Consider the following 26924-nt stretch of genomic DNA (forward strand, 5'->3'; position numbering starts at 1 on the left):
TAAATCAAAATCTCTTAAATTGACATTATCACGTCGTCAAAAAGTTGAGTCAAACTGTATATGCATTGTTTTATAATATATTAAAATTGAAACAGGCATATTTACGGTATTTTGTTTTCAACCAATAAATAGTTCATGAACTATGCTACAGTAATACAAATGAAATAAAAAAAAAACAAATTTGAGTGTTGAACTTATTCAAGTTAAGATTTTCTGAATTTTTTTGAAAATATTTTCACGGAAACTTTAGTACTAATGTTATCTGATGTATGTTATTACTTTTTGGGAAGATAACGTCATGCATCCTAACATAATTATACCTTTAAACATTCAATTAAATGTTGGGATGTTTTCAGTAAAATTAAAACAAATACATAGGTTGTTATTGAGTAATTTAAATATTAACTCCTATGTCTTCGAACGTGGTGGATTTGTAACGATTGTGGATATCTGCATCAAAATAGTGTTATCTCAACGGGTCGTTTTTCCTACATCGGAGGTACTTATAGAGACATATGAATGGCAAGATAATGAGGTTGGCAACAAACCTATAAATGTTGATGACTCAATTCAGCTCTTAAAAGTCAGTATCAAAGGAGGTTCAGACGAAACCGATATTGACCTCTACCAAAATGGTATTACTTAATAAATAAAACTCGCATTTTGAAATTTTTTATATGAATTAAACAGGATTTTTCTCAGTATCGTAAAAATTTATAACTCATTTTAGTCTAAAATGACAAAATCGCAATAATAAATACACGCAATAAATTCTGAATTTACAGTATTCATTTTATGTGTTTAGTTTTCAAACAATGTTACTTGAGGATTTGTCTTTTTCAATTAGATAATTACGTTGTCTGTTCATCTTCCTTATCCTCTTCCCAACCTTCTCTCTTCCGTTGCATATACATCTTTTTTTCTGCATTTGAAACAGCATAACAACACATCTGCATGTTTTATCAATAACGTAACATTGCTAGAGATATGACAAGCACACATAAAATGAAATAACTACAGACAAATTTGGTACTTTGAATACAGGACACACTATTGGATAAAACAAGTGATATTGATATACTATGCATACCTGTGTTTGTGATGGCAATGATCTTTTAACATATTATTACAAAAATTCCTGAAATGAAAATGATTGAAAGCCAGAAATAAGATTGGAATAAAGTTTTTTTTTCAATGTTGAAACTGTTAATAAGACTGTTACTCTACCAGCAAACTTAAAACCTATAATTCGTTATGTAATTCCATCAGGTACTGCCATCACATTTCCCTCAACAGGATCTTCCAGGATAATAACAAGTACTGATGAGGTTATTATGTCCATACAGGTAAGTGACAGCCAATTGTTTAATACGGTATTGTGTATTAGTGTTGTATATAGATATGGAACATACAATTAGTTAATACGATATAACGTATTAGTGTTGTACACAGGTCTGTAACAACCAATTGTTTAATACGGTATTGTGTATTAGTGTTGTATACAGGTATGGAACATACAATAAGTTAATACGATATACTGTTGTAGTGTTGTAGTTCACAGGTCTGTAACAGCCAATTGTTTGATACGGTAGTGTGTATAAGTGTTGTAAATAGGTATGGAACATACAATAATCTAATACGATATAATGTATAAGTGTTGTGCACAGGTCTGTAACAACCAATTATTTAATACGGTATGGTGTATTAGTGTTGTATACAGGTATGGGACATACAACTAGTTAATACGATATGATGTATTAGTGTTGTACATAGGCCTGTAACAACCAGTTGTTGATATTGTAATGTGTATCAGTGTTGTTCATTTACTTGTGTTTGTGTTATCCTTTACACAAGTACTAAACGGGTTCTTTTGATCTATTGATCATATTGACGTTTTTGTTTTTTGTTTTGTACAATATTTTGTGAAAACAGGAGTTGAATTATTTTTTGCTGTTTCTCCAAAAACACGTTGCATACATTTTAGCTAAAACGTCGAGAAATGGTCAGCTTTTTTTTTTTACCAAGTCAACTCCCATATGTGAATGGGTCCATTGAAATTTGTTTAACAGTTATAATTCTTATTGCAGAACCTAACACCTGGAACTTATTTCCTACACAAAAATAGAAATCACAGATATTTCATAAACATAACAGCACAAAGTTCGATCAAGGTGGTGGACGGAATGTATCAGAAATCAGCCAGTGGGTCGCTTGTCACCCTAAAAGGGTCTCCAGTATCAGGTCTGTTATGTCAATAGGTGTTTGATTAAATACCATTTGTTAACATTTTGAAAGTTGTATGTATTCAATTTTGTCTTTTATGCTTGCACGTGATTTGTTAAATAAACAAGAGCAAAGAAAAAAATTGCCAAAAAAGATAGTTTGACCAGTGTGTAACCGGTATACAGCTAATTTGGTAGGGTTTGTGTTGCTCACTCTTTTGTTTCCCTATAGTAGTAAGTTTTACTTTTCCTAAATTGTTTTTTCATTTTTGTTGGCAATGGCGTTGTCAATTTTCCCTTCGGCTTATGAATTTAAGATTGTCTTTTTCAGTATCTTCCGCTTTTTTTTTACATCTTATACGTTAATATTTCTTCTCAGTTTGGATTGGAAAAAATCACCGTAGGATAAAACCGGCTGCTGACGGGAATACATTTATGATATTTTTCGATCAAAATAAGTGTATTTGTCAAAACTCGTTTATGTATGATCGTAATGGAGATTTACTCATCATTTTATGTATCAGTTACTCAACATGATAAAGACGTTTTCCTACGTCTATCAGACAGTATTTTTATCATAGGCTCTTCCATTTGCAACAGGAAAAACTATTAAGATCGTATCATTTTATGTATCAGTTACTCAACATGATAAAGACGTTTTCCTACGTCTATCAGACAGTATTTTTATCATAGGCTCTTCCATTTGCAACAGGAAAAAATATTAAGATCGTATGACCGGTGATGCATTTAAAGCAAGAGATGCATGTTCTATTTTATTTAACGGAATAGACTATTTTTCCATGTCATCCGATTCCGACTTCATTAATTTCCATCTGTCTGACGATACTTGGACTGTCTAAAATACTGGCTTTTTATGTAAATGTCAATTTGTTTATTTAGAAAAACCTTGCTTCTTGGCGAAATGCTGATTATAATCTTCATTTGATACTTGTTTAGGTCTTTGTTGAACTATATTAAGCTTTAAAATTATAATAAAGTGTACATTTTTTCTGGATCACCTTAATCAGGAAAGCTCAAACAAAATCATATTGAAGCCTTGGATGTTCTGAATCATGTCAATACCATAGCACCGACTTCTGAGCTAATGATATTCTCGGGGACTAACAGACCACCACCAGTGTTATAGACTTATTGCTAGGAACATAAAATAACTCTTATACACAGCGTGCATCTGGAGCGCTTTTCGGATATATTCAGAGGAAATTGAAACACTAATATGTCAAAAACTAGAAACGACTTTGGTTTCGTCAATAAAAGCCGCTCGATAATGAATCAAATCTTGAAATCATTAAGTCGTTGATGGACGAATACAGTCATTCATTCCAATATAAGGCGGCTAGTATTGTTAAATCGTACGCTCAACTCGGGATATAAAAAAAAAATCTTCAGGTCATTTATGATTGTTTAAAAATATTAAGGAGACCGCTTAAAATGTTGCATGTGTGTACCTCTGTGTGTACTTCAGAAAATACATGTACCAAGTTAGACATAAGAGAATAACATAAATCTCATCCATTGAAAAGAAGCATAAAATATGTGTGTTTTATCAGTAATATATTATATCAAAATTTAGGAAATAATTACACCTACTTCGTGGTGGTATTCAATATGGTAAACAGTACGTGTGACCACCTGTACATGGTTAATTTGTCTGGATATATTATGGAAACATACACACCGGATAGCAGATCTTCAGAATATGACATGCTTTGCTCAACAGATATAATTATTCCTGACTATGTAAGTAATCAGATTCATTTGAAAAAAAAGAAGAAACAAAAACAACCTACTAACTGTTATGCATTCGAAACGCGGTTTAGAATTATCCTTCATCGTGTATTGAAAGTATAAATGCAATAGATTAATAACGACTTCCTTTCGAAATTCTTTTTTTTTGTCTATTCTAACTTCCGGCGTATTTAAACGGGTAACATTTTTAAAAATTTAGTAACAAACTCAAAGTACATGTTACAAAGGGTCATGTAGTTCAACATTACATCATGTAGTTGAATGAACTAGAACTAGGACACAAATGTAAATCAAATACACACTAATAGTAATGATTATAAAAAATATTACATTATACCACGTGGAAGTAGCGAACCTGCTCTACCAAAGAAGGAATAAAACAGTTGCAATCCAGCTGACAAAATGTGATTAAAACACAAGAAATAAATGTTCCAGGCAACTTGAATTTTTAGTTTTATAACAACTGGAAAACAATGAAAACAACACGTTATAAATTGCATGCGTCTGAAGCGCTTTTCTGGATTTAACTTCATCAGGAACGCTCAAAGCCGAATATTTGAAAGCTAATGAAAATTATAACAGGTGATCCGTTGCACAATGTCTAGACATTCTTAAAGTAACCATTATAATTTTAATGATCAGAGCGTCACTGATGAGTCTTATGTAGACGAAACGCGCGTCTCGCGTATTAAATGATAAGCCTGGTACCTTTGATAACTATTTACACCACTGGGTCGATGCCACTGCTGGTGGACGTTTCGTCCCCTAGAGTATCACCAGCCCAGTAGTCAGCACTTCGGTGTTGACATGAATATCAATTATATGGTCATTTTTATAAATTTCCTGTTTACAAAATTATAAATTTTTCGAATTACTAAGGACTTTCTTATCCCAGGCATAGATTACCTTAGCCGTATTTGGCATAACTTTTTGGAATTTTGGGTCCTCAATGCTCTTCAACTTTGTACTTCTTAGGCTTTATAACTATTTTGATCTGAGCGTCACTGATGAGTCTTATGTAGACGAAACGCGATTCTGGCGTATTAAATTATAAGCCTGGTACCCTTGATAACTATTATGCGGAATAACAAGCAGATATTATAACAGTTCAAACATCAATAAATATGATTGTATATTTAACTCTAAATATTCAATTAAATATATTTAATTTCAATTAGAACTTCTATATTTAATAGGCTTTCCAAATGAAGATAAACGTCTCTGATGTTTTAAGGGATCCTGTGATCAGAACAACAAGACCAGTATATAGACCGACAAATGTAGAACTAAACGTTATAGCCTCTTCTGGTAATATTACATTAACGTTATAAAGTTCATCATTAAAACGTGATTTTCATTACTTTTAGTGTAATATGATTTATTGTATTCCTTAAAATTGAATTGATTTCTAATTATCTGAGTGATCATTCGATCGTACGCTGCTTTATTTAAACTCTTCATTTTTGAACTATTGTCATGGTGAAACTGCTTTCCATTATTTTATTACGAAACATCCCCAACCGGAATGATCTTGATGTATGCATTGCATATCAAACCATCTGTATCATGTATAAAGAATGATATATAACTCAAACTTATATTAAAGAGGGACGAAAGTTACCAGAGGGAAAGTCAAACTCATAGATCGAAAACAAACTTACAATGCCATGGCCAAAAATAAAAAGACAAACAGACAAATAATAGTTCAGATGACACAACATAGAACACTAAAGACTAAGCAACACGAACCCCACCAAAAACTTGGTGTGATCTCAGGTGCTCCAGAAGGGTAAGCAAATCCTGCTCCACATGTGGCACCCGACGTGTTGCTTATGTTATTACAAATCCGGTAAATAGTCTAATTCGGTAGGTCACATTCGAGAAAAAGGGAAGGGTATTGTAGTTACGACATAAGGAACATATCTGATATCATCTGTGAAACGGTAATTCCATAACGGTCAACCAACTCGTGATGGCGTCCGTAAAATTTACGAAAGGATGATTTCAACTTCATCATTTGGAACTCTTGGTTTAATAGCTTTCTTGTGACCAGCAATCCTCTATCAAGGAAATCATGAGTAAGTGTTGCAATAAACTTTCTAGTTTATCATTTTTGAGGAAAGACATCAGCGTTTGAAATATTATCTCTTTCAAACATTTTGCATGCTATAATTGCCAACATTGCTATTCATTATTTACATTAAGTTGTAAACAGAGATTTTATTTTTGACCAAATATTACAATGTATATTACTTGATATTTTAGACGATATTCCAATAGGTAATGAACGAGTTGTAACATATGAAGTTATAAACACTGGTGCAAATATTGATACTTACATTGTACAGATATCGGATGACCATTCGTATGTTTTGGCTCCAGATTCAATGAATCATACGCTACGTCCTGGCGAAAAGACTGATGGAAATTTTACCCTTCTACCAAACTCTACAATTGGAATGTTGTATGTAGTATTATTTAGACCAGAGTTGAGTAAAGTTAAAACAACTGCTTCATAACTCGCATTTATATTTTAACTGCTATTGGTGGAAGGTATCTAGACCGACTTAAATCATTATGCACGTAAACCTACTAACGTTTGTTGTTAAAACAACAATAAAACCACAGTTCTTCTGATAATTAATTTCCATCCTTATTTCAACCAAATCTTGTCAATAAAGCGTAGTGTATCTTTCCTTTATGTAACCAATAATTACATTCTTGAAATGAAAGACAATGTATTTTGATACAGGATACAAATCAATACACGCAATTTATAAACTAAGTATACATATAGTAAATTTGTGTGACCTTAAGCTTTATCGCCTGTAATTTGTTGAAATTGCACTGCTTCTCTGTTCTTCAATACAAAGATTTAATATTTTGACAACTAGTGAAGAAGACTACTTTATTTTGTCAAACCGGTGCTAGACATTGTCTTCATCTCTTAAATAGACGCAAGATTCTGCCAAGTGCTAACGGTTTCATTGCAGTTTTGAAGGGCAAAACAACAATTTAAAACTTCATTCCCTTAAGGACTTCAACGAACAGGTCGGCAAGAGAAATTAGAGAACGCATATATCGCACATCATCTTCTTTTCATTTCGCAATTGGTTTCAAAATTTCTTATTTATTCATTATTCGATTTTGTGTGCACAATTTGTAATAAACGAAATTACTTTTTAATATCATCTGCGGTTTTTAAGATAAACGTATTTTTAACAAAAAAAAAAACAACAAAAAAAAAAACAACAAAAAAAAACAAGAACAAAAAACACAAAAAAAAAAAACACAAAAACAAAAAAACACAAAAAAAAAACAAAAAAAAAAAAAACAAAAAAAAAACCACAAACAAAAACTAGGTAAACAATACAAATAAATTATTGCAAAATAAAATTCTGACATGAAATAGCTCTGACGTTGGATATGTCAAATTATGTCACGTCCTCTTTTAATGATCTATGCGTTGTTATTTTCTAATACTGCAAACATAGTAACAAAGTGATTTTCCTTCGTAATCGACATGACATTGTTGAGGAGAACGGTCAACTGCACCCTTCCCAAGTTCCCAAACCTCGTACAACATGTACAACACAGAGGAATTATTTCTGACATTGACCTAATACTTTACATAGGTTGATCTGGTATTTATCGACATATATTCACCGTCTCAATTCACAAGGCTCACTTAATCAACAATCTGAATATGTATAGAAATTATGTCGATAATGGATCAGTTTTGTCAGAATGAATGATTTGAATGTAAGCAAAATTAAAACTGATGGCTAAGCTGTCCTGTTTAAGGCTGAAAACGTGAAATAACGATATATGCCAGGGAGAAAGGTAATGAATTCCATTTATATTTGAAAATGTAAATAATGGAAATTTATTTTCATTCAAAGTAAATATACGGTTGCAGTATTTGTAAACAGTTCTGAGGAAGTCAAACAGACAATATCAAGAACACTTGTAGTAAGTTACTTTTTAGTTGATTTTGTCGACAAAAATGACCAACTCTCTTTAACCATACTTTTCGTTTTTACTCATAATCATTTATTCTCACGTATATTTATCTCTATCAATGCTAACACAGTTCTTAAAAATATACACTTTGAAGAAACGAGTAGTTTTGAGCATTTACATTTTGATTTGTTTATGATCAATAATTTTACAGGGTAGACTAAGCTATATCTATCATATATTGTTCGCCAAGTGTTTGAAATATATTCTCCTTTGAAATCGAAAACTGTTGTTTAATATACAGCCGACGTAATAAAAATATGAATTTATCTGTTGATACATGTAGCTCTCTCTCAGACTTTTATAACTTTAATGTTGAAAGGAGAAATGAATTAGCTGAGTCATTGAATTCGTAAGCTTTATTTAATGCCTATTTGCTTATTATCTCCCTTTGTCAGTAGATATATCGCTACCTTTTTTAATTCCTATAACTCAAATTCAGTGGTTTAATTTATTTTAAATTTTAAATTTTTATTTTCTCTTCTTTTTCTGTTATTTTCTTTAATTATACAGCTCTGAATTTTTCTGGCAAAGGTTTATCTAGAAAAGAGCTTCGGATGCATGAAAGTGTTGTTTTAATTTTTTTTTCTGGAATTTCTATTCCAGTTATTTAGGTAAGCCTTCCTTTTTTGTTATTAAGGTGAGCTGCCATGAAAGTAATGCGGGCTTTATTAAGTTTTTAGTTATTCGTGTTATTTTGTGGTCCTTATAATTCATTTTGTCTACCTAATATAATTGGATCATGTATCATAAAAGAGCAGGTGTGCATTAGGATATACTAACTAACTCGTAAATCTCACAAAAGACACACTTTTTTCAATGATAAAAATTATCTGAAGAGTTAACAGACATCGAAAGCGACTTAGATGACGAAAAATTGTAACAAAAATAAAGAAATGACAGATATCACCTCCGATTCAGTGCAAAAAAGTATTCATTTATGTCGTATATATTCAGATAAGTGTAAAGCAACGTTGAAAATATATGAGGAATAAAAAAGGGATGAAAAAGTCATCGAGTCATAAGTATTAACACAACTAGATAAATCACTAGACAGAACAAAATTATGGTATCGTGTGACAGAATTCCGTACAAAGTCACAAATCAGTTTGTTTCTAGTTCGAACGGACAATTTACTTCCCATATTTATCTAACAAAAGAGACAAACAAACAATGTTATATTAACCAATACTTTATATCAATTTAGGTAACCGACATACAAAGACCTAACTGTCATGTTATTATGACAAGTGGTCAATGTAGCCTACCAGCACTCAATACTGCGAACTGTTCTAAATATACTTGGAGTGCAAAAGCAGAAGTGACTTTTAAAGGAACACAGCTTGAAACCATATCATCGACCATTGGCAACAATAGCATGTTGCAATATACTAATATAACTGATAGTATGGAAGGCCCAGTGGCGGTCAACATAAGGTTTGAGTTTGATACATAAATGCCAATTTGATACACTTGGATTGAGAGTTGTCTCATTGGCACTCATACCACATCTTCTTATATCTAATGATTAAGAAATATAGCAATAATGACTCTTGGTAGACATTAATGAGGTAGATGCTAAGTTAACAATATGTATACAGTTTCAGGTCATATACAATATTGCGCGTAAAAGTCATCTGAAAAGTTAAAACGAGTTTGGAAGTAACTGAATTAAATTTGAATATAGCAATCCAAAATACAGTAAACTTCTTTAAACGCCTTCGTATTTCTATGGTAGTAGCATTTTTAGATATTGCAAACAAACTTATCGGTTATATATAATGATGGTTTATAAATTTTTTATTGACACGACAATGCACAAACTTAAATTGGAATTACATGATATGTTGATATAACTAGACGAAGAAAAGACCTAATGTGGGGTTACATGCATTAATTGACATGATAAAGAACAAATTTCAGTTGGGGTTACATGGCTTGATTAACATGACACCGGACAAACCTATGGCGGGATTACAATATTTAATTGACATGACAAAATAATAACTTATGATGGGTAACATTGATTAACTGACATGACAAGGGACAAACTGATGGTTGGGTTACATGAATTGATTGACATGACAAAGGAAAAACGTAAGGTGGGGTTCTATAGATTGATTGACATAACAGAGAACACAATGAAGGAAAGTTTAATGGATTGATTAAAATAACAAAGAACTAACTTTAGGTGGGGTAATATTAATTGATTGACATGACAAAGTACAAACTTGTGGTTGGGTTTTATGGATTAATTGACATGACAAAACACAAACTTGTGGTTAGGTTTAATGAATTTATTGACATGACAAAAGAAAATCTGAAGGATGGTTACATGGCTTAATTAACATGACAAAAGGCAAACTTAAGGTGGGGTTTTATTGATTAATTGACATAACAAATGAGAAACTTACGGTAGGGTTACATGACATGATAAAGGACAATCTCAATGCTGGGTTACATGGATTGATTGACATGATAAAAGACAAACTTGGGGTTGGGTTACATTGGTTGATTGTCATGACAAAGAACAAACTTAATGTGGGGTTACATGGAGTGATTGACATGACAAATGACTGTCTAAAGGTTTGGGTTACATGGATTGATTGATATGACAAAGGTCAAACTAAAGGCTTGGTTACATGGTTAGTTTGCATGACAAAGGTTCAACTTAAATTGGGGTTTAATGGGTTTAATGATACGACAAAGGATACTGATAATAAATTGGTGTAACTGTTCGGGAGAGGTGGAAGATACAAAAGGGATTTTTAAACTCATTAGTTGGTGACAAACTGACAACGCCATGGAAAAAACCGGAAATCGACCGAAAAACAAACAACAGTATAAAAAACCAAACATAGCCAAATAAAGAACGAGCAACACGAACCAGACTCCGGAAGGGTAAGCAGATTTTGATTCACATGTGGAACCCGTCAATAAATATATTTCTATCATATTCTAAATAATTCTGATTCCTGCCTTAAACAGCTCAGTTTACATACGTTGAGGTTAGGTGAATCAAACAAACAATTAGTTATATATATTAAAAAGCACCCCGTCCTACTTAAGAAATAACATTTTCCTTTCTTAAAGACTTGATATTTGTTTTGATCTCAACTTATAATTTCCACTAATTATTTAGATAGTCTAGTTTAATTTAAACATGGATAAAGAATCTCTTTTCCGTGCAGTAATGTTTGTTTTTTTTCCTTTTCCGTGCAGTAATATTGTTTTTTTCCTTTTCCGTGCAGTAATATTGTTTTTTTCCTTTTCCGTGCAGTAATATTGTTTTTTCCTTTTCCGTGCAGAAATGTTTGTTTTTTTCAGACAAACTTCAGCAAGACATTTGCAATAGTTGTAGCTGGGAGTGTGTGCTTCATCGTTCTGTGCATTGCTATATTTGCTGGAATAATAACTTATAGATATTTAGGCCGAACGGAACAAATGAAAGAAAAACACAGTAATCGGAAGAAGCATACTCAAAGCAGACAAATAAAACATGTGAAAAACAAACCAAGGAAAGATGCTGATAACAGACAATATTCGTTTGAAAATAGACATGTTAGATGTCAAGATAAACACAATGATTCATACATTGAATGGTATTAACATAGGTTCATTCTGTATCTTTGGTAATTATGAGTCACAGCGGAGACTCAATCTGACTTCCATCAACCAGTATTTCACCTTTATAGGATACATTAACAAACAATGAGTTATCAAAAATAAAACGAAATAAGTTAGTTAACAAAAACATTTATTTTTCTTAATATTGAAAAGTAGTAATTGCAATGTATACATTTTCTGCAAACCAAGTGTTTGTGAAATAATTTTCTGTATATTTTATAACATATATTGTCAAAAAGATTTCTTTTTAAATGGACCAATACAAACAATTTTTTTTTACAGAAAATGATTAAGACAAAGTCAGTACATATGCGGATTGCTTTTCCAATCTATGAATTTCACCATTAACTTTATAATTTTAAAATAATACTTCAGCATTATACATTGTATATATATATATATATATATATATATATATAGATGATAGATATGAGTTATGCACAGTAAAATTAAAATACATGATAATTCCCGATTTTTAACTCATAACATATAATAGATCTTAAATAATGGCAACAGTAGTATACCGGTGTTCAAAAGTCATAAATCGATCTAGAGAAAACGAATCCGGGTTACAAACCAAAACCGAGGGAAACACATCAACTATAAGAGGAAAACAAAGGAACAACAGGAACACCGAAGTGCAACAAAAACAAACGCCAACACACATAGAAACAAACTATTTGATAACAACTGCCATATTCTTGACCTGGTACAGGACATTTTAAGAAAAAATGGTGGGTTGAACCTGGTTTCATTGCATACCAAACCTCCTCCTTTATGACAATGTTAAAAAATATCGCTAAAACACTACGTGACAGAAATACAGCACAAACACACGCAAGAACATTCATAACAGAGAAACGAATAATATAATAGTCGACACAACATGCAAACCACAGAACAACAACGAACATCCATCAACGAAATACACCATAGGATATCAAAAACGTAACTAACATGCAATCTCGAACTTTATACAATTATTTTTACAATACTCGTCCAAACAATTTTCATGACAATGATGGTATGGAAAGGCAAATTTATAATTATTTGGACTAGAAACGATAAGACATAACAGATTATCCAACCGAAACCATAACAAAAACATCAAAATAAATCCATTGATGTACAAAACACCGAGCCACGCCGCACAGCAATGAAACTTCACATTCATTATAACAGCCATATTCGGGAATATGACAATGACGATATTGAAAGGCAATTTTATAATTATTTGGACAACAAACAATACGACATAACACAAATCGAAAATATTGACTGTAATTTGAATAAATTTTAAACTCAATAGTATATTTATTTTGTTGTTATTAGTGAATAACGTAAAAACCAAGCAGATGAATTCAAAATGGAGATCTATCAGGTATTCTTATCCACCTAAAACACATTGATTTACCCTTCTTTTACTGTTGATTTCATTTTCCTCAAATTAAAAGGGTTGATTTGTAAATTGTTTGGTTTCAGTCTTCTCATTTTGCAAACGAGTTCAATGTTTTTCTTCGACCAGTTTTGCTTCATCGTTGCTTTGTAATTTCTTCCATTTCACAATGAAATCAATTGGAATTTATCCTGTTGCAACAACCCTAATGTTTTAACAAAGGGACCGTATTGCCACTGTGAGATTAGCCGCCGAGTTAATGGTTTTTTGTCAAGATTATTTCCGACAATAACAAAGTGTGTACATAAACAATTACTAATATAGTAACAAATAAAAGTGTTGTTAATGTGTTCACTGATGATTCCTAAGCAATGAAATATTGCTAAAAACGTTACCGTTGGGTCAATATTCTAAGTGTATCCGAAAGTCAACACTTAACTGGAAGAATTGACATGTCTAGATATGTTTAGAAAAGATAGCTTAAGGAAATTAAGTCGAGGACTCCTATATTTTCTGTCAGCATTTGACGTTATGTTTTTATTGCTCCCTGCTACGAATGTTTAATGCCAATAGATTATGAATAAATACCAGAGCAAGGTCAAGTCTGTGTTTACATTTGGCCTACATCAAGTATCTTGGGGTGCCTAGATGTGAGAAGCAGTACATTTAGCTGGGGGCATCGTATATTTTATCGGTAATCGTCGTACATGTAGTTAAGAGGAAAGAAGCAGCGCAGATAGCTGTAAGCTAAGCATTAATTTGCACTGTAGAATTTAAGATATTCCCGTTTAGTCCGTACAAAAATACAAGATTGTTATTGTATAGTATCTCAACCTCTTATGTAAATAATATAGCTTTAGAACATTGTACATGCATGTTGATATATCAGCTGCTCTAATAAGTACAATCTATTACTGAAGTTTAATAAACGTATCATTTTCTACTATGGATTATTTATTCACGTTATCAATGCTGAGAGAGAGCAGATATCAGATTTTACAGCCGTAGTAATTTTTATCCCTCGTAATTACAAGTTTTATTAGTTTTATTCGTATGTCCTTGCTTTAAAACTAAACAAAACATAGCAAGAAGAAGAAATTGCCTTCCGCTTAATTTTCATATAGCACCAACACAATGTTTGTTCAAGAATGTGTCGTAATTCGACGCTGGAATATAAAAACATAATCATTTTTTTCTCATTTTCTTATAATTACTGATTCTGAAAATACCTTGTATTAAGTAATCATTATATTTAATTCACACAAAACAAAATATATACCACTCCCACAAGGAAATGTTGACCATCAGAGGGTTCATCATATTATCAAATTAATTTTCAATCCATATTGAAAACCTTTACCCTGATTCGCACTATCCAAAATCCAAAATAACATATCTATAGAAAAAAATCATCAGCTGTTGTGTTTAAAAATGTGTCTTTATAAATAATTTGTTTAAGAAATGACTGTATTATTTTTTCTTTCTATGAATTAATAACATCAACAATGTGGTGCACACTGCGTAGCGGGTTATTTTAAAGTGTGCTCCACATTTTTTATGTTATTTCGAATAGACAGAAAAAATATTACAGTCATTTCTTATAATTTAATTGTAAATTCAATTTTAAACCGGAGTAAACCATGAAAAAACGTTGATGACGTCACGGTCACATGACAAAATTATGGATATGAGCTGATAAACAAAACAACGTCAGTCAATCAGAAGACTCCTTACATCCAAAAGTAAATTATTAAAGATTAAAGATAATTCAGAGCATATAGAAAATTGTTAAATGCTGTATGATTGTCTCTAGATGTCTGTTGGTTTTTTTGTCCTTGGATTGATGTTTTATTGTCGTTTTCAACACATTTCCTTCAAATTTATACAAAGAAAGCAATATTTATCTCGAGACAATTCAAGACACCGAAATAAAATAGTCATAACATGTTTCATTGATTGCAGTCCTTTTCCACAAAATCGCTTTTTGCATAACAAGCATCTGTGTTATGGGCAAAAGCTGAGCGTAAGAGTGATGAAAATCAGATGTCGATTCTGTAATATTGTGTGACAGTATTTGCACTCGAAGTTAATTTCTTTTTAAATAGAACTCGTATTTTGTTTTTGAAACCATGTTAGTTCGATATCGTAGTCTAAACAATTAAAGTACACCTCCTAGAAAGAATGTCAAATTTCCTTTTAATTGACAAAACGGTGTCAGAGAAAAGGGTTTCTGAAAATGTTATCTTTCGTAAAAGTAACGGGAACCTAGAAATATTAACCAAATCCAACTAAGGTCATCTTTGCCCGAGGAAATTGGAGCATTAGTTTCTTACATTAATATATTGTAGCTTTATGAACATTTAAAGAATGGGTTGTTATATTAATCCTGCAAGTCTCGAAGCACTTTATACTGACCTAATGATACCTTCCAAAACTTATAATCATCCAGCAGCAGTATCAGCCAATTATATATAATGATAAAAAGTATAAAATAAAAACAGTATAACACTTTGAAAATGTTATGCATCCAAAGCGTCTGGATCAGGAACGGTCAAAGCCAAAACAGGAAAACAAATGAATACTGTATCTGATAAAGTTTGGTGATATTATGTTACGGGTGTAAGGGAGTACATCGATAAAGTTTTAGATAAAGTGTCTTGGGCATTGACGACTAGGTGTTGTGATTACAAAACAATTACATTACAATTAAACATAGATACAGAAGGCAGTTTTAAAGATTTCTTGCATTCATTATTGTAATATTTAGAGTCGACTTATCTATATGATTATTGATTATTTCAAGTCATATACAGTTTTGCAGTTTTGAAAATTTAAGTTTAATGCATTGAATACAAAATTTGCGCCACATGTAAAGCACGATCTGCTTACTCTTTCGGAGCAATGGGGTCACCTCAGTTTTTGGTTGGGTTCGTGTTACTAAGTCTTTAGGTTACTATGTTGTGATGTGTAAACTGTTTATATACAGAAGATATGGTATAATTGTCAATTAGAAAAATCGCCACCAGAAACCAAAAGGCATAAAAGTATATAGCTGCAGGTCACCGTACGGCCTTCAACAATAGGCAAAACCCATACCGCATAGTCAGCTATAAACGGCCCAGAAATGACAAAAGTAAAACAATTCAAATTAGAAAACTAGCGGCTTGATTTGTGTGTACAAAACAATGAACGAAAAAACGAATTTTATATATACCAAAAAACGACAGCCAATGAATTACAGGCTCTTGATTTGATACAGGTACATACAGAATGTGGCGGGGCTTAACATGTTTGCTGGCGCCCAACTCCCCCTTAACGCCATAGTTTTTTTTCGTTTTTTGTTTGTTTTTTTCCATGGCATTGTCAGTTTTATTCAACTTTTGAGTTTGAATATCACTTTGTTATTTTTCGCTTCTCTTCTAAGTCTAATTATAGACAGTCAAATTTGCGGGGGCATTTCACTGGTCAACAGTTGGAGCATAATATGACACGAACGCCATTATGTGAGAAACAGTGATCTTTTGACTTCTGTAGTCGTCCTAAAGCTCAATAAACTTGGAGTGTAATCGCTTGATGGCTATGTATATAAGTACATAAATTAAGTATATAACAATACCACCATAAATAATATGAATAACCCATGCGGATCAAAGTCTAAAAAGTCATACAAGTTAAATACCAAACGACTCTTATATCAAGTCTTAAGTATATAAGAGTTGTATAAATGAATTATTAACAATAGACGAAGCTGTCTATGACTACATGTACATCCTAAATGAAACAATACACTCAGTTGCTATGGGTAGCTTTTTCACCGTTTCATTGCTTCTATGAGTGCCAACGTTTTAATTTATCTTATCCAAAAGCTTATCCTAGTGTTTATGTACTTCCTTGACCAATCAGTGTTAATGGTAAAGATGGCAATAATTAGTCGAATGCAATTTGTCTAAGCGCCAAGGGATCTCAAATGAAGACCGATGAAAGGTCTTGTTTACCACATTAATAAGTCTAAGTAGAACTTTCTTACAATTTGACGAAAGATACATACGGTTGACGAATACTACGTATTACCCGTTTGAGGGATCCTCTATTTTGACTCATTTCAAAATAGACATATCTTTGTAATCATAATCAAGGCTGGACTTAGATGGCGTTTTGCCTTAATGTATGCCTTATAAGGACTATAAAACTTCACGCAACGACATAGGTCAAACTTGAATTTTCGTGTGACAAAAGAATTTCGGGAAAAATATACTACAATAGTATGAACAAAATTTCCCCAAAATGTTATGGTTCTTGTTTAATTATTTTATAGAGATCCCCCGCAACCCCCTGTGTAATACCGCATGTCACCCTGTGTTGAGTTCATACACCCGAGTCTTAAAGTTTACGTTTGGAATCGTTCTTTCAGCGTGTAATTGTGTTTTCTTCCAAGCATGTTTACTGTTTATCAATATTGAAATTCAGAATCTATGTAGTGCAAAGATGTTTATGAATATTCTTGAAATCTTTTCCCGGATTGAACATTTACATGCTAATTTTTTCACTTTTGTACACATTTGTATCCTCAACTATCCTGCATTTCATGTTGCAGAATATTAATGAAAATTTATTTGTAGTTCTTACCAGACCAAGTTATTCATTTTCAAAATCCCCCTGCCCCCTTCCGCCATCCTTTCCTCCCCAAACCTCGAAAATCAAATGGTCGTCCTCTAACGTTCATACAGACTTCTCTTTAAATTGATGGTGATGACCATCTTTTTATTGGTTGGCTGTATTGTCACGTGAAAAATTATCCTATATCTAATTACTAGTATCTAAATCAAAACTATTTGTGAGGGTGTGTGTGTGTGTTAATTTTTCCCTTGATATGACACGGGATGCCACGTGTTTGCTCGTTTTCGTCCACATTTTACCTTTAAATTAAAAAAAGAAATATAAATCTATTTTTTTCGTCTTCCAGTTCGTTTGTTTGTTTTTTAATTTTTCCATACATTGATGCATTCTTGACTGGAAAATCTTGAGGATCAAAGTTGACATTTTGATGATGGAGTAATCATGTATATATACAAATAAGCAAGAAATCGTGGGAATGTAATGCATGCTCCCTTTACGTTCGTTCGTGCCATTCGTTAAAACGTGCGAAAGCTCTAGTATTCAGTATTTCCTTGCATGTAAGACCATGTTTTTTCTTACAACCCTTGGAAGAGCATCCTGACGTAAATCCTGCGACTCTTTCACAAAATATCTTACGGGACTTTTTTAGTCTTAACACTTTCTGTAAAATGATCAGCTGGTTAAGAGGACAAATCAACCCTCTCAAGATGATAGTCGTTAAAGCGTTTTGGGCCTACGGAAAACACGTAAAAATATATGCGGGACCCTTTTTTCTTTATACTGTGAAAGTATCTCTCGACTGATCAGTGGATTTTTCTTCCTCTGAAGCTCAGGTGTTTATGTGACAGCATAATTCTTGTAATCGCTTTGTCACTGTATATGTTGTGGAGCAAATTTACTAAGTTCTAATTGCCTGGCTAACAGGAATGCTTTTGATGTGCTGTTATGGATGACAAGTCAGGTGAGAAAGATAATGCTATTTATCTGTGGGCTTTCAGATCTGTAAATATGATTCCATCTTTCACTTGTGTAGCAATGTCATGGAATTTGCAACTAGAGGTAGGTATTTCAAAAAATAATTTCATTGTGGACTAGACACTATTGGCATGCAGAATAACCATTTAGTTATTATTAAGTACGTTCCCACCTCATATAATACATTTTTCATTTCATTCACGAGCTATTGTGTTAATGTGCTATGGTCATGATGGTGATTTTTTGTAAACTGTCTTTCATTTTTGCTTATGTGCTTTGTCTATATGCCATTTTGTTTTTCTTTGTTGACATATCTACAAGTTTTTATAGTGATTAAGAATATAACACAAGGTTGACTGCTGTACCCCTATGTTTGACATTTTTACCTTTTATGTCTGTTTGTTTTGCTCACACATTGTTGTCAATATAATGGAAATGTATGCGATTGTCATACAAGTAAAACTTAGCTAACTATAAAACCAGGTTTTATCCACCATTTTTTACGTAAGGAGATGCCTTTACCAAGTCAGGAATATGACAGTTGTTTGCCATTCGTTTGATGTGTTTGATCTTTTGATTTTACCATTTGATAAGAGACTTTTCGTTTTGAATATTCCGTGGAGTTCGGTATTTTTGTTATTTTTTTACTTTTAACTTATTCGTTATATACCTAGTGGCGAATTTTAAAGTTTCATGGTAAAATGAAAAAACAATTCATTCTTTTAAACATTGTACAGACATACAAAGAAGTATGTTGTGTTGAACATCTTGAAAGTAAAAACGAAATATGGATTAATCAAAACTATTTCGCTAAAAATATCAAATTTACAATAACTGTGTGTATGTTAACATATTCATCGAAAACATGGACTATATGAGATATTTCTATTTTTCGAAATTTCATATTATTAATGTCGAATTTGATTAAAGTTTCATGGCGAAAAAATAGCAAAAGAAATCATTTCAAACATTGATGTTGGATAATGTTTTAATTATCCTCGCCCCAACGTAATGCGGAGGAAATAATATATCCCAGTTATCCGTCAGTTTGATTATGAAGCGCCTTTACCATGTTAACGATTCTTGCTTGATTTTTATAAAGGTTTATATCAGCAATTGTGGTGAGGAGTTAAAAAATCATACCGATCAATTTTTTCAAAGGAGTAATGCCCCTAGAATTTTTTTTTATGAAAACATGCATTGTAAGCATTCTCCCACGCTACATGTACATTCTTGTCCTATTAATATGAAATTTTTATCAGAGGTTAATAACAGCAATATATTAGAAGCGCTCTCAAGTCTTCATACCTTCATTTTAAAAAAAACTATATGACAGGATTTCTTTGACAATGTTTAAACAAGTTTGTATGTTGACAATGTTTGAACCTAGTTTGATTCAGTTTTGATAAAATATGTAAACAAGTGATTTGTAAAGTATATAGGTATAAGAAAACAATTAGTTTCTTTAAACAGCTTTTAACAAAGCCAAAAATTAAATGATATATGGCATCGATGAGAGGAGACTCCAATCAATCGGATGTCGTTTTGGAAATACAAAGCGTCACATCAGACGTCGATTAGAGGGTTAAAACATTTGACACTGATTTGAGAACGTTACTTTTCTTTACTTTACATTGGACGTCGATTTGAGGAACGAACTACGATTAGAGACCGGACGTCTAGCATATGGATTGCTTGACAGGTATTAAAGGAATACGGAGAAAAATTTGAAGCATGTTGAATCCAATGATAATAATTCTGAGTGTAAGTATTTTTCATGGAAGTTATGCTGACTGGTGTGATGAACAGCGACCAAATATTTGTGACTGCTCTACCCCAAGGATTACTTGTAAAAACAATCCGGGTTTGACACAAATATCTAGTAATATTCCTACAAGTACAAAGTATTTGTAAGTATTACCGTTTACATACATCGTATCTTAGATATTTTACATACCGTTGAATTTAAGTTAAAACTTTATATAAAGCATGTAGTAGATATAAGATTCTCAAAATGAAGGAAAATATGTAACAATGACTTCGTTTTTGGTTTTAGAACATGCATGAATTGAAACACGATAAAAACCTGATTTGAGATATGTGAATGTTACCTGAAATGCCAAAGTCCTTAAAATCTACTACTGAAGGTAGACTATTATGTTCTGAAGAATGTAACAACATGAACAAAAAGCCAGTTCAATATTTGTAATTGATGGAAATACGCCTTAATTCTACCAGAACTTCAAAAATATATAGGGGCCAGCTGAAGGACGCCTCCGGGTGCGGGAATTTCTCGCTATATTGAAGACCTGTTGGTGACCTTCTGCTGTTGTCTGTTCTATGGTCGGGTTGTTGTCTCTTTGACACATTCCCTATTTCCATTCTCAATTTTATATAACTTTCCAAATTGATATTTCATCGAAACACAGAACTGTATGCAGATATTGTGAGCTTTTGTATTTTGTTTGAAGTTTATTATCACTTTACATGAGCATTTTTTTCTACAATCCATCCTGAGTTAAAACATTTACTAATTTATTATGTGGCTATATCAGTTTTCATAATAAAGTGCAAAACTACTTATTTTGTTTGTGACGATTCAATATTTAGATAAAAAAGAGGACATTCTGGCATTTGTTATTGATGCGGACAGAATTTTGTAATCATTGTGTTCAACTATTGCTGGCATTTGTATTATACAATCCATCAAATTTACTGATTTATTATGCGGCTATATACATTTTCATAATAAAGTGCCAATATGGTCAGTTTGGTTGATGCGGTCAAATGTTTTTGTAATATGAACCGGCCTGAGATACTTAACTATCAAAACTACTGATATTTTAGTGTGTATTCAATATAAAAGGACATTTGGAACTCTTAATTAATGTGGACAGAATTTTGTAGTCATTGTGTTCTAGTATTGCTGTCATTTGTATTATACAACATATCCAGAGTTTAAAAAAAAATACTGATTTATTATGCAACTATATGAATTTTCATAATAAAGTGCAAATATGGTCAGTTTTTGTTGATGCGGTCATATATTTTGTTATACGAACCAGCCTGAGATATGAAACTACTAATATTTTGAATAAAAAGAGGACATGCTGGCACTCTTATTTAGTGCTGACAAAATTTCGTAGTAATTGTGTTCCTGTATTGCTGTCATTTGTATTATCCAATCAATCCTGAGTTAAAAAATTGTACTGATTTATTATGCAGCTATATACATTTTCATAATAAAGTGCAAATATGGTAAGTTTTGGTTGATGTAGTCAAATATTTTTGTAATACAAGCAAGCCTGTTATATGAAAACTACTGATTTTTGGTTATGATTCAGTATTTTGAATAAAAAGAGAACATGCTGGCACTCTAAATTGATGCAGACAAAATTTTGTAGTAATTGTGTTCCAATATTGCTGTCATTTGTACCATACAATACATCTTGAGTTATAAAAATGTACTGTTTTAGTATGCGGCTAAGGAAATGTTCACAATAAAGTGCAATTATGATCAATTTTAGTCGATAAGGTCAAACATTTTTGGTGTATGAGCCAGCCTAAGATATAAAAACTACTGATATTTGGTGACGATTCAATATTTTTGATAAAAAGAGGACATGGTGGCACTCTTAATTCATACAGAAAAAGAAGCAGTAGAAATGCAGGCACTTTGAATTAAAGCCGACCATAAATATGAGTAACTGTAAACCAACATTTGGTCTCTGTTGGAGAGTTGTGTCATTCGCAATTAACCACATCTTCCAATTTGTATACCGATATTGATTTCATTTATCATGATCATTTTATACAATATATGTACTCTGCCTTATGGCCATTGTTAATTGATTATATCTGATAATCATGTTTTTAAGCTTACTGCTACATTTTCAAAACAAATCAGAACTTATACATTTAATATAGAATATAAACGACTTGAATAATTTGATATCTATTGAACATGTTGAAATATATCTTCATTGTACGCTAGCGTTGTAACCAATATCGTTTTCGGTATGTTAAAGGGCAGATCACGGAAAATTTTTATATGCGTACTTTATACAAATGTATTTAATCTGTTTTGTTTATATCAAGAAACAAAGACATTTAAAAATGTCCTGGTCACAAGTTAACTTAGTGTTGAACAGACCAGCCAAAAGTTAACTTTAGACCATGTCTGGTTCAATCGGAATGGTATAAAATCGAAGTTAACTGATTGCAAAGTTAACTTTAGTAGCGGACTTGTCTAAAGTTAACTTTTTCGGAAGTCATATAAAATATCAAAGGACCAATATAAGAATTAGGCGATGTGGTATGATTGCCAATGAGACAAATATCCACGAAAGTTCAAATGAAGTGGATGTAAGCAATTATAGGCAACCGTACGGCCTTCAACAATGAGGAAAAACCCATACCGTATGGTCGGCTATAAAAGGCTCCGACATGAAAAAGTATGAAACAATTCAATTGACAAAACTAACGGCTTAATTTATAACAACACAATTTACGAAAAACAAATATGACAGGCATGCACCAACGACCACTACTGAACTACGGGCTTCTTATTTTGAACAGGCACATACAGAATGTGGCGGGGTTAAACATGTTTGTGAGCGCTCAACCCTCCACCTAACCTGGGACAGTGGTGTAACAGTACAACATAAGAACAAACTATAAAAAGTAGTTGAACAAAAGTTTAACTCATCAGATAGATACAAATAGAAATACGTCTAAAAAAAACAAAGAGTGGACGTGGACGGGTACTTATACATCCCAAAAACAAAAAGACACTAAGCACAGATCTGAGTACTCGCAGTTACTGACAGCTGGTTCAAAGCCAATAACAACTAATGAAAAAAACAATCATGTATCTTAGACTAAAATAGCAATCAGTACACATCCAACATCCAATGGATGTAGGGTAAAGACGTCATTAATAGTCAAAGAAAAACATGACCTTGTGCAATGCCAAACTATAGGTATCGACAAATTGTAGTACCGTGAAAGTGCATATGTGTAATATTTAGTATGGATTTAATTCACTGATAAGAAAATAAATATTTATGCCAATAAAAACAATATTCAAAGATTTAATTACAGTGTTGAATAGGTAACCTTTTAGAATAAATTTATTTAAAGGAAATTATCTAAATTTCCGGGCGCGGTTTACAACATAACCGTAAAATTTAGGATGTGCTATTCCATTTGAAATACGTTTTCTACACGTACTGCCAAAACGTGCAGACCAAATCCTTGTATCTATGAAAGAATTTAGTAAAGGTTTCCCAAGTCCGCTATCCAAGTTAACTTGATTGTGGTCCTCGAACCGTTTATAGAAGTTCTAGATCCTGTACCAAGTTAACTTTGACCAGTTAAAATAACTGGTTAGCAACTTTACTTGCTGTACAGGTTAGAACTGCATCCATCTGCATGTATGTCTTTGAATTTAAAATTCATTTACTTCTCAGTAAAATACATGTGCAGTAAAATATCTTTTTGGTTAAAGCTGTTGCTGAACTCAAAATATTGATTACAAAATCTCAAAATGAGTTGTAGCTATTATGCACTGAAGGTCAGATGTTTATAGCCTTATGCCTGTTTGTAAGGCAAAATACTAACTGGTCGAAAACAGATTCATATCTTGTGAATAATACTGCTTAAATAAGTTATCAGTTTGCTCTTAAAAGTTTTTGAACGCCACTTTTTGGCTGTAATACAACTATAGAAGCTGATTTCGTTGAATCTCGTGTATATCTCTGTTTTTAATTATACTAATGGGGTATTTGTTAGTCTTGTATTATTTTTAATTTTAGTTTCTTGTGTACAATTTGGAGTTTAGTATGGCGTTCATTATCACTGAACTAGTATATATATTTGTTTAGGGGCCAGCTGAAGGACGCCTCCGGGTGCGGGAATTTCTCGCTGCATCGAAGACCTGTTGGTGACCTTCTGCTGTTGTCTGTTCTATGGTCGGGTTGTTGTCTCTTTGACACATTCCCCATTTCCATTCTCAATTTTATCTGACAGGAAATGGTATAGCTTTAATAAACGCGACGGCATTATCTGGATTAAAATTACTTCGTACTATGTAAGTACAGATAAAATTTTTGATTCAGTCAAATCCAATATCTTAATAATTTTTTTCACATACTATCGTGAGATAAAGGGAAAACACAGTTGATGTTTTTTAATCCCTTAATTGATGCACAACAGTACACATATATAAGAAAGATTACTATTGTGCATAAGTTGAAGTATGTAAATTGTGACTACTAGTATTCCATTAGCACCAAATTTTGTAGGTTTCTTTAAATAGTTTATCTTACTTCAAACACAAAAGAAGGTTTGGATTTTAGTTGTTGTCTTTTTGGTATTAACTGTGTTAACACGAGTAATACAACGGAATAATGATATCAAATTTCGGTAAAGAAATGTTTGTAACGTTATTGTTTTTCATTTTATCATGTTTATACTGATAATTATATAAACAATAATTTTCAGAGACTTAAACAGCAACTCTATGTCCAGTATAGAACCCGGTTCGTTCCCAAGTCTTGTGATATTGGAAAAGTTGTAAGTATACATCATGTAAACATTTTTAAACGATAGGTTATTCGTACGAATTAGAAAGTTCGGCTTTGTCAGTTTTGGTTTCTATTGTTATATACTTTATGTAATTATAAATGTATTGGTGACGTATAAACCTCGCCTAAAGTCAATACTAACTCCAAGTTGCAAGAAAATGTCTGTAACAAGTATATAAAGCATATATGATTAATTTGGTTTTAAATTAAATATCAGCTTCCCCGTTCTAGTTTTACCATCATACAGTCTTGCCGCATAGCATCGGCGCCTAGTTTATTTCGACTGTAAAAGATCAAATTTCTGCTTTCGCGAATGTCAGTCTTCCGTCGAGAACCAATTATGGATAAACATATTTAATAACAGCATAATACAGTTTTTATAACAAGAGATTTGAAAGTGCAATACGATACGTACAAAGTGTGCATCAAAACTATCCTTACTAATGAACCCATGAAGGCAGACGTTTAAAAGAACCAGCCACAGTAAACATTAATATTTGTCTTGCACAAAACATTCAAACAAAACAAAAATTTCTATTTTTATGGTATAAAAGTACCGGTTTCAAACTAGAAGGAAGGGGTCAATCATGTCAGATTTGAAATGAAGCAGAGTCAAAATGATATTCTTAGAATAATTTTGGCCAACAGAAATTAGACTTATCTTTTTTGTATCTCGGTATAAAACGAGAAAGTCGTAACCATTGGTGAAAAATGTTCATCAGAGAGTAAGGATGTTGGATGTATACTGATTGATATTTTAGTCTTAGATACATGATTTTTTTTAGTTGTTATTGACTTTGAATTAGCTCTCAGTAATTGCGACTATTCTCAGATCTAAACTTTGGGTTTTTGTGTTTGTTTTGGGGATTTATAAATACCCTGCCACGTCCGTTGTGTGTTTTTGTTAACAGTTTTTCCGCTTTGTATTGAACTTATATGTTAAGCCCTTTTCAAATGATTTTTATAGTTTCTTCTTCTGGTTAGGCGGAGGGTTTAGCGTTTTGTTTTTCGTAAATTGTTTTGTTATAAATCAGGCCGTTAGTTTTCTCATTTGAATTGTTTCATATTTGTTATGTCGGGGCCTTTTAAAGCCGACTCTGCGGTAAGGGTTTCTCTTATTGTTGAAGGCCGTATGGTTGCCTATAATTGCCTATTTCACTTCATTAGAAGGTGGTGGATATTTGTCTCATTGGCAATCATACCACAACTCCTTATCTTTATAAGAGGTAATCATTAACAGAAGTCGCAAAAAAGACAGACAACATTGTCCAGATAAAGGACAAACTGTAGTCTATAGGAGACAAACTAAAAACCGACCAAACAGCTTATAGGTAGTGAAATTAGGCGCTCTGGTATTGTCAGGTGTTCCTGTTCTACTTATGCTTATTTCTGTTTAATAGATGTACTGTGAAAATCTGTCGTTCATATTCATTTTCTATCATAAGGTGCAAGCAATTCATTATGTACTTAACGCGCTACAACCTTTTACATCATAAATGTATCGTTTTAAAATATTAAAATTGGAGAGTAGGTCGTATTTTATTAAAATTTCATTATGAAATCTATTTTTTTTTATTTCAAGAAACTATTTGTTCAAAAAGGAAACCATTTTTTTTCTAAATCCCAGTTTATACATATATAAGCTGTATGTTTGATTCATAATTTTTTGGGCTAAAATAAGACTATGGTAATCCACTTATTCCTGATGTG

The 26924-nt window shown here is 32.2% G+C and overlaps 1 protein-coding gene across 1 annotated transcript; it reads left to right on the top strand.

Annotated features, from left to right (window-relative positions):
- The first annotated feature begins 483 nt into the window (after positions 1-483).
- On the top strand, positions 484-9810 carry LOC127721852 (uncharacterized). The gene is made up of 8 exons (XM_052228657.1): positions 484-635; positions 1270-1346; positions 2088-2241; positions 3817-3983; positions 5189-5300; positions 6258-6456; positions 7895-7964; positions 9220-9810. The coding sequence occupies exons 2-8, from the start codon at positions 1335-1337 to the stop codon at positions 9466-9468; spliced, it is 963 nt and encodes a 320-aa protein (XP_052084617.1). The 5' UTR covers positions 484-635; positions 1270-1334; the 3' UTR covers positions 9469-9810.
- Positions 9811-26924: the final 17114 nt, after the last annotated feature.

Source organism: Mytilus californianus, unplaced genomic scaffold, assembly GCF_021869535.1.
Source record: "Mytilus californianus isolate M0D057914Y unplaced genomic scaffold, xbMytCali1.0.p SCAF_12, whole genome shotgun sequence".
NCBI lineage: Eukaryota > Metazoa > Mollusca > Bivalvia > Mytilida > Mytilidae > Mytilus > Mytilus californianus.